The 17,644-nt window shown below is 35.2% G+C and overlaps 1 protein-coding gene across 15 annotated transcripts in view; it reads left to right on the forward strand.

Moving 5' to 3' along the window:
- The window catches only part of TTLL7 (tubulin tyrosine ligase like 7), a 197,490-nt gene that overhangs the window by 132,453 nt on the left and 47,393 nt on the right, over positions 1 to 17,644 (forward strand). For all 15 annotated transcript variants that reach the window (XR_005215330.1, XR_005215331.1, XM_037826780.1 and 12 more), the window contains 5 exons: positions 2,367 to 2,514; positions 2,601 to 2,674; positions 3,730 to 3,865; positions 10,265 to 10,351; positions 14,018 to 14,216. Coding sequence is in view for 13 of the 15 variants with exons in the window: in XM_037826780.1 (XP_037682708.1) it covers positions 2,367 to 2,514; positions 2,601 to 2,674; positions 3,730 to 3,865; positions 10,265 to 10,351; positions 14,018 to 14,216 (644 nt within the window). In the remaining 2 variants the exon portion in view is untranslated. The remainder of the gene's footprint in view (positions 1 to 2,366; positions 2,515 to 2,600; positions 2,675 to 3,729; positions 3,866 to 10,264; positions 10,352 to 14,017; positions 14,217 to 17,644) is intronic.

A 17,644-nucleotide genomic window follows, 5' to 3' on the forward strand; every position in this document is an offset into this window, starting at 1 on the left:
AGACAGGCTGTAACATGGAAGAATCTTGAAAACATTATGCTTAGTGAAACAAGCTAGGCACATAAGGACAAAAATTGTGTAATATCACTTAAAATAGATGACTAGATAGTAAAGTTGCTGATAGAGAAAGCAGATTAGAGGTTACAGGTGTGAGGATGGGTAGGGAGTATTTGTAAAAATAAATAAAAATAAAAGTAAAAATTTTAAAAATGCGCTTACAAAAAAAAACCTACTGGAAATGAATTAAATGAGTGGAGCTGTTTTGGTTTTTCATTAAGTTTTATTCTGCTCTGTGAGGCAAGTACTAAGAGTTGTTAGGGCTGATTTAGGCTGATTTAGAAATGCAAACATGGTTTTTAGAATGGCAGTATTCTTAAAGGCTAGAATATAAGAGCATTCCTTTAGAGAAAAATGTCTCAGTGCATTTGATATGGATGTGCATATAGATCTCTGTTTATTTTGCTTAGAGCATTCTCATCAAAACATCACAGATCTTTTTTAGTTTTTATTTTCCTTCCTCTTTTCTCTTGTTCCCTTTTTTCTCCCTCTGTTTCTTCTAAACTATTTGTTTAGCTCCTGTTCTTTTTATTTCTACTTCCTTATTCTCTCCCCTCTTTCCTTTAAACTAGATGCTGTGTAGAAATGAGTATTCTAGATAAAATGTCAAGGTCCCTTTTATCAGAAAATAAGAGCTACCTAAACCAAGTCATTTTCCTTTTCTCCTTAACTGTGAGGAAGCTCAGAGCCAAATTTAATATTCATCATTGGAAAAATGGTATCCTCTTTCACCCCTTAAATCAAATCAGAAATACTGGTGTCTTATTGAGTTATCCCTCTTTCTTATATCTTACATCTGATGAATCACCGAAGTATATCCAATCTTCTTCCAAAATATTCAGTTGTTCCCTTTTCCTCTAATATTTGCTAATGAAATAGCATCCCTTCTTGACTGACTCTCTTATCCACTTCTAAGCCACCCTCCATATTGCTAAGAGTATAATATAGTAAACATGGAAATATGTTTATGCCCTTCTGTTATTTAATATTCATCTCTCTTCCATTGCCCAAAGTTAAATTTGAGACTCCGTAACATAGTATTTAAACCCGTGTAATCTGCTGAGTTTCTTGCATTCACTCAGCTCCAGCCATACTGAATGACATAATTTTCTGAATGTGTTTTTGCCTTTTCTCAAATTGATTTTTCTGCCTGATCCACCTGTTGAGCTTCTGCCACTCAAGCCTCAATATTGTTCTAAAAGAGAACAGATCAGTTTCCCAAGACTACTGCAAGTTTAAAGTCTGAGGTTAGTACATACTTGGGGCAAAAGAACACTATCATATGGGGCCTTCTATGCATCTCCTCTGATGAAGTGCATGGGCCGCATGTAAATTTAAGCACTTCTTTTAACTCTCCAGTTAACTTCCACACTAGACGCTGGTCACATGGCCTTTCTGTACTCTTTGGTTTACACCGTCACCTGGGCCCTACTAGGCTAACGACCATAGAAGGCATGGAAATGTAAGCTCCAGGATAAGCTCATTTTTTCCCCTAAGGCTCAGAGCAGAATTGGCCTTGCCTTTCTTTTTTTCCCCTGGAGTGTACCCCGTTCCTGTTAGGACTTTTAAGAGTAAATGTGCAAGGGTGCAAGTTGGAAGGACTGGGGAGAAAACACCTCAGACCTTTCTTATTGTACCAGCCTCAAAGGAGGGAAGAGGAAAGCATTCTCATGACAGTGTTTTTCATATAAAAATCAGAATTATAATTTCATATAAAAATGAGAAAAAGATGAGAGGATTATGCTCTTGTTTTCAAATAAGTAATGATTTTTAGTCCAGGATTTTGGTCAGAATTGAAAATGTACTAAAAACTGGTAGTTATTAGTGAGAAAAGCTTAAAAGGTAAGTGGAATTGGTTGGAGGAGGAGAAGGGAACCAACACTTATTAGGTATCTGTTGATGTCATCACAAATTAGCCTTTATAAGAACTCTATGAGGAAAGCATTTAACAGATTGTTAACTTTTAATATTAACATTTAATAGATAGGGAAATAGACTAAAAGCAGCTAATTGACCTAAGATTCTACAGCTAGTAAATTGCTAGGATGAAATATGAAATTAACTTTGTCTGATTTTTCAAAACTTGTAACTTTTCCATTTTATCTTGTTACCTTCAGGACTTCTGTTTGTCTTATGGAAACCCATATATGATACATGATTAGATGAATATAATATGTATTTGAATATATAAAGCTAATCAAATATGGATTCCTACATAGACCATCTTTCCCTTCTGCTAATTCTCCTCACAGGGATAAGATCAGAGCTTATTTGAATTGTAGAATAAGGATTTGTGTTTTATATTTTAGGACTAGTGACAAAAGGAGAAACTTGGCAAAGCAAAAAGCTGAGGCTCAAAGGAGGCTTTATGGTCAAAGTTCAATAAAAAGGCTTTTACCGGGTTCCTCTGACTGGGAACAACAGAGACACCAATTGGAGAGGCGGAAGGAAGAGTTGGTATGAAAATTTTAACTAATTACCCCCAATTTGAATTGTCAGGTTCACTTGTCAGATTTTATTTTTAGATTTTTTTTCATTTCCAGAAAGAGAGACTTGCTCAAGTACGAAAGCAGATCTCGAAAGAAGAACATGAAAATCGACACATGGGGAATTATAGGTAACTGTGCCTCCATTTTGATATAGATTGAAGAAGTGAAATGTGAAAGCAATTATTCTCTGCTTTTTAACTTTTAGGATTATTTTATGTGCTTTTTTTCATTCTAAGAAAGTGCTTTTTGTTTAATATCTTTAAAGAAAGCAAAGGTAGTCAGCAGGTAATTGGTTTAGACTTGGGAGAGCTCCTGCTAGTTAGTCTTCCTTTGGGGCTGCTGCATTAAGTATTTTCAACAATCTATTATCCTGTGGCCTTATTTGGTTGTACTGTGGTATTTTGAGAAAGTCAGGATTCAGGTCTCTAGTACTGTTTCTGTCAATTCAAAGTGGTGCTGTACTTTTAAACTCAAATGCTTCAGGGACAAAGCAGATAATGGAAATGTTTAAAGGAGCCAGGCATGAGTTGATGGAGAGAGGTTCAATTGTTCTGAACTGGAACCCTTCCACGGCACTATCTCTTACAGGAGCATAAGGCAACCCCCTAAGCAACTTCTGCCTCTCCTCCCAATCTTTGACGTTGACTCAGCAGGATTAAGGAGCAGATGGGGGCACAGAGCTTCTTGCCCTCCTGATAAGACTACTTTTCCTGGCCTTAACATCACCTACAGTAGTGATAAGAACACATGCCTTCCATACCTTTCCCCCAATTCTCTCAATTTTGTAAGGCAGTTTCCACCACTCCAAAAGAGATCTCAGCGCTAATCCATACATTCTTGTTTACTTCACTAACTACACAGAGTCCAAAGCTCCTCAATTATTGCTCATCACCTGAAGTCATCTCCCATAAAATTCTTTATTTCTCCATTCTTACCCCATTGGCATTCTTCTGCAACCACCATTCCAACAAAACTCTTGTATTTTTATTTTCAAGAACTGCATTAACGATTATTCTCTAGGGAAACTTTAATTGGTGTGGGTAATAGATGAAAATATATGATTTTCTTATGAATAGTAATTTTTATTTCCAGCACCTAGTAAAGTACTGGCATGAAATGGGTGGTTAATTGTTGAACTATGATAGCTTCTTTTAAATAAATTGGTTTCTCTGCTTTATTATAGACGGATTTATCCTCCTGAAGATAAAACACTACTTGAAAAGTATGAGAATTTGTTGGCTGTGGCCTTTCAGACCTTCCTTTCAGGAAGAGCAGCTTCATTCCAACGAGAGCTGAATAATCCTTTGAAAAGGATGAAGGTAAGAGATTGAGTGTTTATATAGAGAAAAAAGGATGAAGTCAAACAATATTTAAAATAAACTTTAAAATAATCTTTAAAAAAACTCTCCTTAATCCTACATATATATGAAAAATGCTTTAAAATGCACTTTACTTAGACTTCCCATGCTAATAAGTTGCTAACATTTCATAAACCAATCAAGTGATTTCATAGACAAGATGTTATCTAACAGGACAAATTAAGGCATAGATAATTTTGATATTTTGTTGTAATATCAATATGTCGCAGTAAAAAAGACTTATTATTCGGATGTGGATATGTAATTGGATAAGAAAATCCTTGAAATTAACCTAGTTGTTTGTGACACTTGCATTATTTGTGTAGAAACTAATAGTAATCATTTACCTTAATAAATGGTCTGTCTGTTACGTTTTGCAACATGACTGATTACCTCAAAGCTTCGTGCCTTAAAACAAGAATGACTTATTTGTTTATTATTCTGTAATCTTGGCTAGGCTCAGTTAGGTGGTGGTCATGGTGGTCTTGCCTAGAGTGAATCATATGGTTACATTCTTCTGAAAGTTCAGCTGGGGCTGAAAATCCAAGATGGCTTCACTCACGTGTCTTGGGCCTCAGATGCAATGGTTGGAACATCTGGGGGATGGCTGGGAATCTCTTTCTCTGTAACTGGTCTCTCCAACAGGTAGCTGGATTTCTTGTTATGGTGACTCGGGATTCCAAAAGGCAGCATTTCAAGAGAATAAGCCCCATTGTGCAAGTTCTTGTGAAGCCACTTCTTGCATCATGCTTGCTAATGACCCATCGGTCAAACAAATTTCATGGCCAGAGTCTTAGTAGGTAGGAACAAGGGTGTGGATGCTAGAGATGTGGTTCTTTGGCGGCCACCAATGAACCATCTTATCATATTATATAGGCTTAAATGGGTACCTGTTAAACTATTCGTACCCTATATTACTGGTCATCTCCCTGTCATGATTCCCCAGTGTCTTGGATACCCTGTTATACTCAGTGATTAACTTGTTAAATTCATTGACATAGTTGATCATTAGTTGTCCTTTCAATGTCAATAGGATCTGTAACAATCACTCTTTTTCCATTTCTGATATTGGTAGTTTGTATACATTCTCTTTTATTTCCTGATTACTCTTACTTGAAGTCTATGAATTTTACTATTCTTTTTAGAGAATTATCTTTTGACCTTGTTGGTATTGTCTATTGCATATCTGTGTTCTAGTTTATTGGTTTAAACTCTGAACTTTATTATTTACTTTCTTCTACTCTCTTTGTGTTTAATTTGTGTTTTTGCAAGCTACTTGTTTTAGTTTGCTAATGCTGCAGAATGCAAAACACCAGAGATGGATTGGCTTTTATAAAAAGGGGGTTTATTTAGCTACACAGTTATAGTCTTAAGGGCATAAAGTGTCCAAGGTAACACATCAGTAATCGGGTACCTTCACTGGAGGATGGCAAATGGCGTCCGGAAAACCTCTGTTAGCTGGGAAGGCACGTGGCTGGCATCTGCTCCAAAGTTCTGGTTTCAAAATGGCTTTCTCCCAGGACATTCTTCTCTAGCAAGCTTGCTCTTCTTCAAAACGTCACTCACAGCTGCACTGCGTTCAGTCTCTTTGAGTCAGCATGTTTTATATGGCTCCACTGATCAAGGCCCACCCTGAATGGGTGGGGTCACACCTCCATGGGAGTATCCCACCAAAGTCAACACCCACAGCTGGGTGGGGCACATTCCAAGCAAATCTAACCAGCACCAAAACGTCTGTCCCACAAGACCACAAAGATAATGGCATTTGGGGGACACATTACATTCGAACCGGCACACTACTTGAGATAGAATCTTACATTATTGATTTTAAACCTGTCTTTTCTAATATATACCTTTAAAGCTTTAAATATCCTTTTAAGCAATGCTTAGCTGCTCCTCATTTTTTTATGTGTTATATTTTCATTAACTTTCACTCCGAAATAGTTTCTGGTTTTTACTTTGGATTATTTAGAAGTCTGTTACTTAATTTTCATACATTTAAAATTTTTCTAATTGTATTTTGTTAATGATTTCTAGTTTAGTTCCTTTGCTGTCAGAGAACATACTCTGATTTCAATTTTTATTGAACGTGAATGTTCCATGTCTTCTTAAATAATGTGTATTCTACTCTATATTTCTTAAATAACGTGTACCTACTCTATATTTGTTTTTGTGTATGGGTGTACATATTGTATGAATGTTCCATGTCTTCTTAAATAATGTGTATTCTACAGATACTGGTTATAAAAGTTTTATACATGTCATCTATGTAATTTGGCTATTAGTGTTATTAAAATATTCTATAGTCTTTCTGATATTTTTGTCCACTTGTTATGTCAGTTACTGAGGGAGATGAGTTAAAATCTCCAACTGATTGTGGATTTTAGTTCTGTCAATTTTTGCTGCATGTATTTTGAATTTATTAACAAAGCTTCTGAATGAATTCATCCTTTCATTTTATCATGATGAAATGTTGGTCTTTTTCTTGGGTAGTATTCCTTGTCTTAAAGTTTATATTGTGTAAAATGGATATAGCTACACTAGCTAGCTTTCTTGTGGTTAGTGTTTGAATGGTTTATCTTTTTAATTCACTTATTTTCAACTCATCTGTGTTCTTATATTTGAAAAGTCTCTGGGAAATAGCATATAATTGGGTCATGTTTGTTTTAAAATCCAGTCCAATATTATCTTTTAATCCTTTAATGCAATTGTTCATACAGTTGGGTTTATATCTTCCCTCTTGTTTTTTTTATAATCAATTTGTTCCAGCTGTTCATTATTTCCTTTCTTCCTCCTTTCCTGTGTTCTTTTGGAATAATCAGTTATTTTTACTTTACTGGTATCTTCTCTATTGCCTTTTTGTTACATTTTAACATTATTTTGACTGTTTTTTTCCAAAGATTAAAATATGCATCCTTAAACTCATTACAGCCTACTTTGAATTAGTATATAATAAGAACTGTAACATTTCAATTTCATTTACTACCTTCCTTCAGGCTTTGTGCAATTGTTACAATATATTTCACTTTTATATATACTACAAATCTTATAATACATTGCTAGTGTTATTGAACAGGCAATAGTCTTTAACATTTTTTAAACAGCCTTTCATATTTACCTTTGTTTTACCCTTCTGATGCTCTTCATTCTGTCCTGAAGACTCATGCTTTTGAACAGGCTTCTTCAGTTGGAAGAAACCTCTTTTAGTATTTTCCTGTAGGATGAGTGAACTGATGAAGAATTTTCTTAGCTTTTTTGGGAGTGGGTGGGGGTGGGAGGGGGTTCAAATTTTCTTTTATTTTGTGTTCATTTTTGAAGGATACTTTCACTGGGTATAGATTCTGTCTTGATAGTTTCTTTTTTCCCCTTTAGCACTTAAAAGATATCATTTCTTTGTATTCTGTATCCATTGTTTCTATTCAGAAGGCAGCTATTAGTCTCTTTATGGGATTCTAATTACACACATAGTACATTGTGTGACAATGTCCCACACGTCTTTGATGCTCTGTTCTGCTTTTCCTATCCCCACCCCCCACCATGCTTCAGTTTAAATAATTTCTATTGACCTTTCTTTGTTGTGTCCATTCTGCCTTTAAGGCTGTCTAATGAATTTTTAATTTCAGATACATTTTTCAATTCTAGAATGTTCATTTGGTTTCTTTATTCTGTTTCTCTGTTGAAATTCTGCTTTTCATTCATTTTGTCCATCTTATCAATTTTTCATACATATATGTACAAACAAATATAAGGAGAATTATTTTAAAGGTCTTGTCTGCTAATTCTAACATCTGCATCATTATGGACCTGCTTCTATTGATGTTTGTCCTTTTGAATATGAGTAACATTTTCCTGTTTTTTAAAATAACCTTGATTTTTGTTTGACAAGACATTTTTTGTAAAAGAATCATAAAGATAGAATTCATAATATTTTTCCCAAGAGAAGACACACTATCTTCTTTTAGGATGCTGGGGTGAGGGGCTAATTGCTTTCACCAAAGAAGAGTTGAGCTGGGTTGAGGCTGGATTGCAGTAATTAGTTTCAATTTACTTCTGGTTTCAAATGCCTTGAGGATGAAAGTATCCAAGTACGATAAAACTACAGAGAAGTCTTTCTGACTTTCCAGTCCAGTCTCCATCCTTCTGCACCTCTACGCATTTAGTAGAATTGCTAGAGGGGAGATCAGGCAGGTGGAGAGAACCAGCTCTTAGAGGGTACTCTTTGGAAAACTCTTTGGATGACTCATATCCCAGAAGATACTCTCTGCCTATTGTAGGCCTGATCTCTTCCCACCTACTCCCAGACTTGACAGATAACCCTAAAGTAGAAAGTAGCCACTAATCTCTGATCATCTAGGAAGAACTTGTCTCTCTCTGGAATTTAGTTTCTTACACTACTTTTCATCCACTTCTTTCGGATGTCTTAAAAAATGTGATTGCTTTATTGCTTTATTTATTTATTTATTTATTTATTTATTTATTTATTTATTTAATAGCACAATGGTTAAGAGTGGGACCTCTGGTATCAAACTGCTGTGTGTGTGTTTTTACATTTTTTTAATTGTGAAATATATATAAAGAAAAGTGATAACTGTCAAAGTACAATTTAACAAGTAGTTAGCACATTTCAAAGGATGTTATGGGTTATAGTGCCACAGTTTCAGTTATGTCCTTATTGTGAAATGTAACATATATACTTTTATTGTGAAATATATATAAAGAAAAGTGATAACTTTTGAAGTACAATTTAGCAAGTGGGTATAGAGCAAATTTCAGAGTGTTATGGGTTACATTTCCACCGTTTCAGTTATTTCCTTCTAGCTATTCTAATGACCTAGAAACTAAAACAAAACAAAACAAAACACATTTATATGAAGATTCAGTATTTGTAATCCTTTATTAAATCCTCTCTTGTCTGTTGCTGTCCCTCCTTCTCGTTTGATCACTGTCACCATCTTCAGGGATATCTGGGCAGTGACCACCCTAACTTGTTCATATTGAAAAGAGGTGTTGACTTTATAGTGAAGGGGGATGCATCTGGTTGGTTTTCTTGGAGAAGCTGTTGTCTCTGAGTTTTGGGACTTATCTGGCATAGGAACACTCTGGGGGATTTAAGTTTCTGAAAAGTAAACTTAGTGAGTGAAACTTTTTAGAGTCTCAGGTAGGGACCTAGGAGGTATTCTTTAGTATTTCCAGGAGTACTGTTGATTTGGACGTGGCAAACTGTGGCCATCTGAAAAAGAGTTGAGAGGCTATCCTGGAGGTTACGCTTATGCAAGCTTCAGCTAGATATTCCAAATGGCCACAGTATGTTTAGTTTATTTATTTGGCCTTTTCTAACTGTTATGATGAATTTATTCCTGTTACTTTCTTTTCCCTAAGTTTCTTTTTAAATATCCTGTGTTGCCATAAATTCAGTGTATTTTCTTTTAGTCAAAATTTTGTAACAAAAGTCTTTTGGTATTTTAATAGCTAACTTCCTTACTTTGGGAAAGAGTAGCTTACTTTATCCATTTTCACTCATAGTGAGAGTTCTAGTTTCTTCAAAAACATTTTTTAGGAACATTGAAGTATAAATCATAAATTATATAAAGTTGGGAGATTTTTATATGTGTAATAAATAACTCAATGAAATATTTTATTGTGCCTCCTTCAGTGTAGCTATTATACTCATTATTCTGGTTTACTCAGCATCTACCTGGGTATATGTTTTCATAACTTTTCCCTTTGACATCAAAATGACTCTAGAAGGAAATAAGAGAAGGCATTAGGCCACTTGTGGATTGACACTATCATTAATGTCTTTATAGAATGAAAACCTTTGATAAAGTACTAAAGATACCTTTGTATAATGATTAAAATTTGGAAAGAGTTTAATTAAATAGTGTTTATTAACCTATATGCTAACATTAGATTGTTTCTGAGTGAAACTGTTAGGCCAATCATCAGTTTTCTGTCTGGAGATGTAATATTATTTTGACATTAATCAGTTTAGAAATGATTGATAAAATTTTGGTCTGGAAAATTGGAGTGGATTTCCAGAAACTTTAAAATTTCCAATGGACCAATTTTTTAAAGTCTTATACTCTAAGATTTTAATACTGTACTCTAAACTTAAGGATTTGTTTGTATATGATAATTAATACATAATTGGTTTTAACTGTGTATTATGTATAGTGCCAGATTTTGATTAAACTGTCTTCAAGAGAGTTTTCCATGATTCTTTCTTTCTCCTTCTGTGATCTGAGCCAAATTCACTTCATAGTTTCATTATTGTTGCACATTATTTTATGGATATTAATGAACTTAGACAAATTCTGGATCAATCAATGATTACAATTGCAATTGAAATATGTTTTTAAGGAGGAAGATATTTTGGATCTTCTGGAACAATGTGAAATTGATGATGAAAAGTTGATGGGCAAAACTACCAAGCCTCGAGGACCAAAGGTGCAGTACCATTACCTTCCTTGGTATCAAAGTAGATGATATAAATGCAGTTGTCTTTCCCTTGATACTTCTCACTCTAAGAAGGACTGATGCCATTTTCAAGGAACTATAGGGAATATGTAATATAATACATCTGTGTTCAGTGAATATATGGAGTTGGGAAGAAGAAGTTATGTTATACTCAGCTGGAGTGTAATGTTAGTGTGGACCATATGAGTCAGGGATGAAAGGGACTTAGAACAATATTCCTAACCTAAGCTAAGTATTAATATTTCTTCATATATCCAGGCAGATAATCTTTGAAGAACTGTATAGCATTATATGTAAGGCAAATCATGACTCCAGAAGCCCTTATTTGGAGTCCCATCTTTTGCTGACCCAGCAACATTCATCTAGTGTTAATTAAAATAGGCACAGTTCCTAGGCATAAATGGACAGCTGTTACGCAGGTAGAAATGGGCAGGGCTTTGCTTTAACTGCATTTTCTCTGTGGTGATGACATCTGTATGTTCTACTACATGTCAAAGTACTTGCTAGTAGAGTAGGAAAGAGTAGAGTTTGTAAAATAATGGATAATTTTTTTCATTCTACTCCTTTTACTTTACATTTTAGCAATACTAAGCTGTCTCTATGCTCTTAGACATATAATTCCCTGTCATGCTTTCATCCTTTTCCAGGCTTTTGATATGCCTGCCAATTTAAAAAAATTCATTGATTCATTACTTGATTGATAAAAGACCCATTCTTATCCAGTTTAATACTGCCACCTTTGTGAAGCCTTCCCTCACTCTTCCAGTTAGACATAGATTTTCCTTCCCCTCCTTCTCCCACTGTACCGTAAAGAGCCCTTCTGTAGGGCAGTTGTGACAAATACTTGTTTGAATGTTTGCCTTACTGTAAGGTTGCAGGCTTCTTTAGGTAGGAGGTGTATTTTCATCTTTGCATCTCTAGCACCTAATGCAGTGTCTAGTACATAGTAGGTTCTCAAAAACCGTTAGTTAAACTTCTTGGAGGCAGTTTCTGTTCTCCAGATCTCGAGTGACTAGTGGAAGAGTAAGTAGGTAAACAAAAAGTCAGTATATGGTGGCAAGCACTTGTAAGGGAGTATAAAGTGCTACATCAGCAAAGAGAAGAAAGAGATTGGTCGAGTCTGGATGTCTTCATAAAGCATTGCCATTTGAACTGGGTTTTGAAAAATGAGTAGCATTCTAAAAAATTTAAGTCATAGAAGGCCATTTGGGGCAGAGGGAACATCAAGGGCAAAGACAAGAGGGTGTGATACAGCAATAGGGTATTGTAGGAACAGTGAAGAATTTGGTGTGACTCAAGTCAAACAAAATTAAAACTTCCTGGACGGCAGAGGTCACACTGTGTATTTTTTTCCTAATTTGTTTCATTCTATGAAAGCAGTAGAAATTAACAATGTATTTGTTGAAATGAAATGAATTGGATAGTTCCTGTAGTTGTCAAAGCCTGCATTACTTCAAAGTGGTTGAAAGCTGCTAGTAAGTCTAAAGTAGAAGTATTTTAACTTTTGACTTTGTATTTACCCAGGGTCTGGAGTAAGCCAGAATTCAAAGCAGCCCTTCCTTTTTAGAGGATGATCAAAAGCCAAATATTGATTTCTGGTGTCTTTACTGGTAGAAGAATAACTGGAAATAACTAAGGTTAAATTAAACTTGTGCTAGGAGAAATGACCTAATAATAAATTTTCACTTGAGAATCTAAGAAGCATTAATTCTCTACATAAATAATAAATACCACATTTTCAGGTATATGTTAGATATGATATATTTCATAATAAAATTGGATATAAAAATCAATGGTATGGTATGTGTCATAACCGAATGCCAGTTTAAAAATTACATTTTGTAGTTAAGACACTATTTGGAGTTTATACCAGTGTGACTTCTTTTTAATTATTGTTTGAACAATATATTGGTCAAAAAGTCCAAGATGTATATATCTCGCAAAGGTTCAGCTATCCATTTCCTCTTGTGATTCTTTATAGGGTCAAATAACTCACTATGTAATCAAGCTCCTTAAGAAACCTTAAAGCTGTTTGCCTACTTGAAGGAAGGTGCTGCTGGGAAGGCTGATTGTGCCACTGTATCTTCTGTGTATGCTAAATTTCTGAAGAAACGTCCTTCCTGTAGAATTTATATTCCCCAGAACTGTCAAAAAGTTTGATGATTGTGTTACTGCTAAATGTTTTTATGCATAGCTCTTTGAACGTTGTTAGTACTCAGTAAATATTAGACCATCAAAGGGAGAACATAGTTTTAAGTATAAGTTGGTACCTTGGTGTATTAAACTGCTTTCCTGCTTTGGTTATTTTTCATCTTTTGCAAAGACTGTAACTTCAAGACAACCATGCTTTGAATTACTATGTATTCCAGGCACTTCAGGAAATGCTATTTCACTCTTTTTCTTTCATCCTACACTGTTACCCTAGAAGATATACCTTCATTCAGTGAAATCCCATGGTATCCAAGGATTTCATTATGGTGTTTGCTAACATCAAAACATTTTTGTTTGATTTCATAGAGAACAAGCACCTAGTATACAACTGCAGGAACCTCTCCCAGCAGGAATAGGAGTCATACAGTGTGTGTAATAAATAGTCTCTTAAATGACTGTTGCAAAACTGTCTTCTCTGTTATGCACATTCTTCTGAAGTGAAGCCATCCCATTTCCCTTCTCTTCTATTCCTTCATTCCTTCAGCTGACATCATCAGAAAAACATTGTTGAGAGGATTGGAACAAGTGATTCTAATGGAGATACTGCAGCATAATAGCATGGAATTTTGAATCTTTATATTTATTTACCTTTCTGCATGGCACCTATCCTCCAAAAAGTTCATACTACACTGATTTTCATATTATGTGGGTTATATTTCACATAGCACAGGCAATGAAAAGCACTGTCACTCATGGCCAGGGTTTATGACCAATTTGGAAAGTGGATAATTAACTAGAAATATTTGTAAAGATATTCACAATGAATAGCATGTGAGGAATAGCTTGTTTTTTGCTGTGCATTATCTGAGTAGATAGGTCATATGCTCTGTTTTAAAATGTAGTCTTGCTTTATAGTGACTTCTCTTCTCTTTGCTCCTCTTCCCCCTTCTTTACCCTCTTTCCTTCCTTTTCTCCTCCCTTTTTTCTCCCTCCTTCCTCTCTCTCTCTCACACACACACACATTAATTGAGTGACTCTGAACATTATTGATACAACAAGGGACCACCTCTAGTCTTGAGTAATCTCTCTGTATGGAATGAAGAAAAGCTGATTATGTTTCTGATTTTTATATTTTCATATCAAATGCTTTTATTTTATTTTGTTATTCTTTGCAGATGCTTTGTTTCTTTATTCCAATCATTTTGGTATTGTTTCAAAAGTAATGAACATAGAATAATTTCAGTAGAAACAGCATTTTCCCCATTATGACTAAACTATGTCATTTGGGAAAGAATATTTTGCAGAAATAGAACCATTAGTGAATAGCACTGTAGGCTAAGCAGCATTGTACCAATAGTCCTTTGGGGTATTCCTAGCCTTCAGAAAAATGTACCAAGCATAAGCAGGAAACAGAAAATAGTAACTAACCATTTTAATAAAATTTTTGAAAATTATAACAAAATAACACACTTCCCTCTATTTTAGCCTCTATCTTCCATGCCTGAGAGTACTGAGCTATTGAAAAAACAGAAGTACAACAGCAGTGACAGCAGTTATGATAGTAGCGGGAGCTCTTCAGAATGCGAAGAAAATGAAAAAGAAGAGTACCAAAACAAGGAAAAAGAAAAACAAGTTACATATAATCTTAAACACTCCAACAACCTCAAATTAATTCAACAATCCAGTAAGTTAATTTCTTCTAATTTAGTTGTTATATAAAGAATTATGGAACGGACATTATTGAACCAATAAAAGGATCTTGGGCCAAATGAATACCCTTGTTGTGTGTGAGGAGTCCTGAATTCTATCACACTTCCTTCCCTAACCAGACCTGGGTGTAGATACATCCTACAACCTTTTTAGATTCTGTACCTGGAAAATGAAAGTGTTGAATTAAGGCTCTCAACAGTCCATTCTGTATTTCATAATTTTTGTTATTATTTAGAGTTTTGCATGAATTTTATAAAATCTGCCTTATGGCTGAGCTGCTGAATACATTTTTTCTTGTTATATATTCTCTGTTGTTCCATTCCCCACTTCTCTACCTTTCAGTTACTCATTTTCACTTATACCATTACCTGTTTAAAAAAAAATATGTTATCTCTCTATTTTTTTCATTTAAACAGTTTTATTCACACATTATACAATTCATCCTAAGTGTACAATCAGTGACTCCTGGTATAATCACATAGTTATGCATTCACCACCACAGTCAATATGAGAACATTCCTGTTTCTTCTGGTAATAAAAATCCCATCCTTTATATCCCCCTATTACTGACATTTAGCTTTGGTATAGTTCCTTTGTTATAGTTAGTGAAAGAATATTACAATGTTAAGGGTAACTATAGACCTTAGTTTGAATTAATTGTATTTTTCCCATTAACCATCTTATTTTTAACACCTTCTAATAGTGACGAATGTTTTTTCTAATTCATACAAGAACTTTCTTATATTTGTACAATTAACCGCTGTCATCATCCATTCTAGGTTTTGCTAAATTATACTGTCTCAGTTTTTATCCTCTAGCTTTCTTTATGGTGACATACATGACTCTAGCCTTCCTCTTTCAACCATACTAACACTCAGCTTTACGCTTAAAATGTTGTGCTACCGTCACACAGTATTGTGCTATCCATTTCCAAACCTTTACAATCAGCCTTATTAAGCATTCTCTACTCCTTAAGCATCAATTGTACTTTTGTTTCTGGCTCATTTCATTCAACATAATGTCCTCAGGGCTCATCCACGACATTTCATGCATCACTACTTCATTCCTTCCTACAGCTGCATAATATTCCATCATATGTGTACACCACAGGTCACCCTTCCACTCTTCAGTCAGTGAACACCTGGGTCATCTCCATCCTTTGGCAATCGTGGATAATGCCACTATAAACATCAGTGTGCAAATGTCTGTTTGTGTCCCTGCTTTCATTTCTTCTGAGTATATGCCTAGTAATGGGCTTGCCAGATAATATGGCAGTTTTATTTTTAGCTTCCTGAGGAACCGCCAAACTGCCTTCTAGAGCATGTTATGCATTTGCTTTTTTTTTAAAATGCAATTTTATTAAGATATAGTCACATGTGTATAATCCAAAGTATACAGTCAGTGGCTCATGGTTTCATCATACATTTGTGCATTCATCACCACAATCAATGTTAGAACATTTTCATTACTCCAAGAAAAAAATTAAAAAAAAAAAAATAATAAAGAACACCTAAAACACCCCCCCCACACCCCCATTATTTATTTATTTTTTTGTCATTATTTTATTACTTGCATGCGCATACACTGGATAAAGGGAGTGTCCGTCACAAGGTTTTTGCAATCACATGGTCCCACTATAAAAAGCTATAGTTATACAATCATCATCAAGAATCCAGTCTATTGGATTACAGTTCAACAGATTCAGGTATTTCCTTCTAGCTATTCTAATACACTAGAATTTAAAAAGGAATATCTATATAATTCATAAGAATAACCTCCAGAATGACCTCTTGACACTATTTGAAATCTCTTAGCCTCTGAAATTTTGTTAAATTTCTTTTCCTCCTTTTGGACAAGAAGGCATTCTCAATCTCATGATGCCAGGGCTTGGCTTATCCCTGGGAGTCATGTCCCTCATTGCCAGGGAGACTTAACATCTCTGGGAGTTATGTCCCATGTAGTGGGGAGGGTAGTGAGTTTATTTGCAGAATTGGCTGAGAGGGAGGCCACATCTGAGCAACAAATGAGGTTCTCTGGGAGTGACTCTTAGGCATAATTATAAGTAGGCTTAGCTTCTCCTCTACAGGAATAAGTTTCATAAGGACAGGCTCCAAGATCAAAGGCTTGACTTATTAAATTGGTAGTCCCTAATGCTTGCCAAACTATCAGGAATTCCTGAGGTAGGGAAGTTTAGCATTTCCACATTTTTCCCCAGTCTCTCAAGGGGACTTTGCAAATACTTTTATTTTCTGCCCAAAATACTCTTGGATGTATTGGGATACTGCATTAGCCTGTACAGAATAACAAGATCTTATTCCTTATTCTAGGTTCCATGTAATTATGTTGTTTAAAAAACTGACCATACAGGTTAAATTAGATAGTATGCTACAGAAAATATAAATTTGTACCAAAAAACATCTCTTCCTTTGGTCTCATGCAGAAGTTGAAGTTTTAAACTACAGTCAGTTTCATCCATTACCCCGTATTTTGATTTACCTTAGTCCTAACCAGGTCCCTTTCATTCATATAACTAATTGAAGTCTGATCTCTTTTCCAGCTTCTTTAACAGTTGCTGTATAGAGTAATGGCGACTTTCGGAGCTGCAGAACTCTTACTCTTAGTCTCAGGTGTCATACAGATACCCAAAGTTCCAGGGAACTATGTAGTTATACACAAAGAGTCATCATCTCAGAATTTAGAAATAACAGTTAAAACACAGTAACAGATGTGACTTCTGTAAGAGCTTACAATCTAGTAACCTTTTCGTTAAGCCTTATTGAACATTCTGTACTCCTTAATCATTGATTGCCCAATCTCTGCCCATGTTCTATCCCTTGATAGCCTATGGACTCAGATTCAAGTCTCAGCATTTGCTCATTATAGTTAGTTTATATTAGTGAGGTCTTACAATATTTGTCCTTTCATTTCTGGCTTATTTTAGTCAACATAATGTCCTCAAGGTTCATTCACCTAGTTGCATTCCTCACAGCTTCATTCCTTCTTGCAGCCACTCAGTATTCTGTTGTATGTATACACCACAGGTTGCCCTTCTGTTCATCCATCATTGTACCCTTAGACCACCTCCATCGATTGCAAATAGTGAATAGTGCTACCATCAACACCAGTGTGCAAATGTCTATTCATGTCCCTGCTTTCAGTTCTTCCAATTATATAGCAAATAACAGGGTTGCAGTATCATATTGCAACCCTATACTTAACCTCCTGTGGAGCCACCACATGGCCCTCCAGAGGGGCTGCACTATTGTACTTCCCTACGAAGAGTGAAAAGGTATATCTCTCTCTCCACATCTTCTCCAGCATTTGCAATTTTCTGTTTATTTTTTAAACAGTTTTATTCACACACCATACAGTCCATCCTAAGTGAACAATCAGTGGCTCCCA

Source organism: Choloepus didactylus, chromosome 2, assembly GCF_015220235.1.
Source record: "Choloepus didactylus isolate mChoDid1 chromosome 2, mChoDid1.pri, whole genome shotgun sequence".
Taxonomy (NCBI): Eukaryota; Metazoa; Chordata; class Mammalia; order Pilosa; family Megalonychidae; genus Choloepus; species Choloepus didactylus.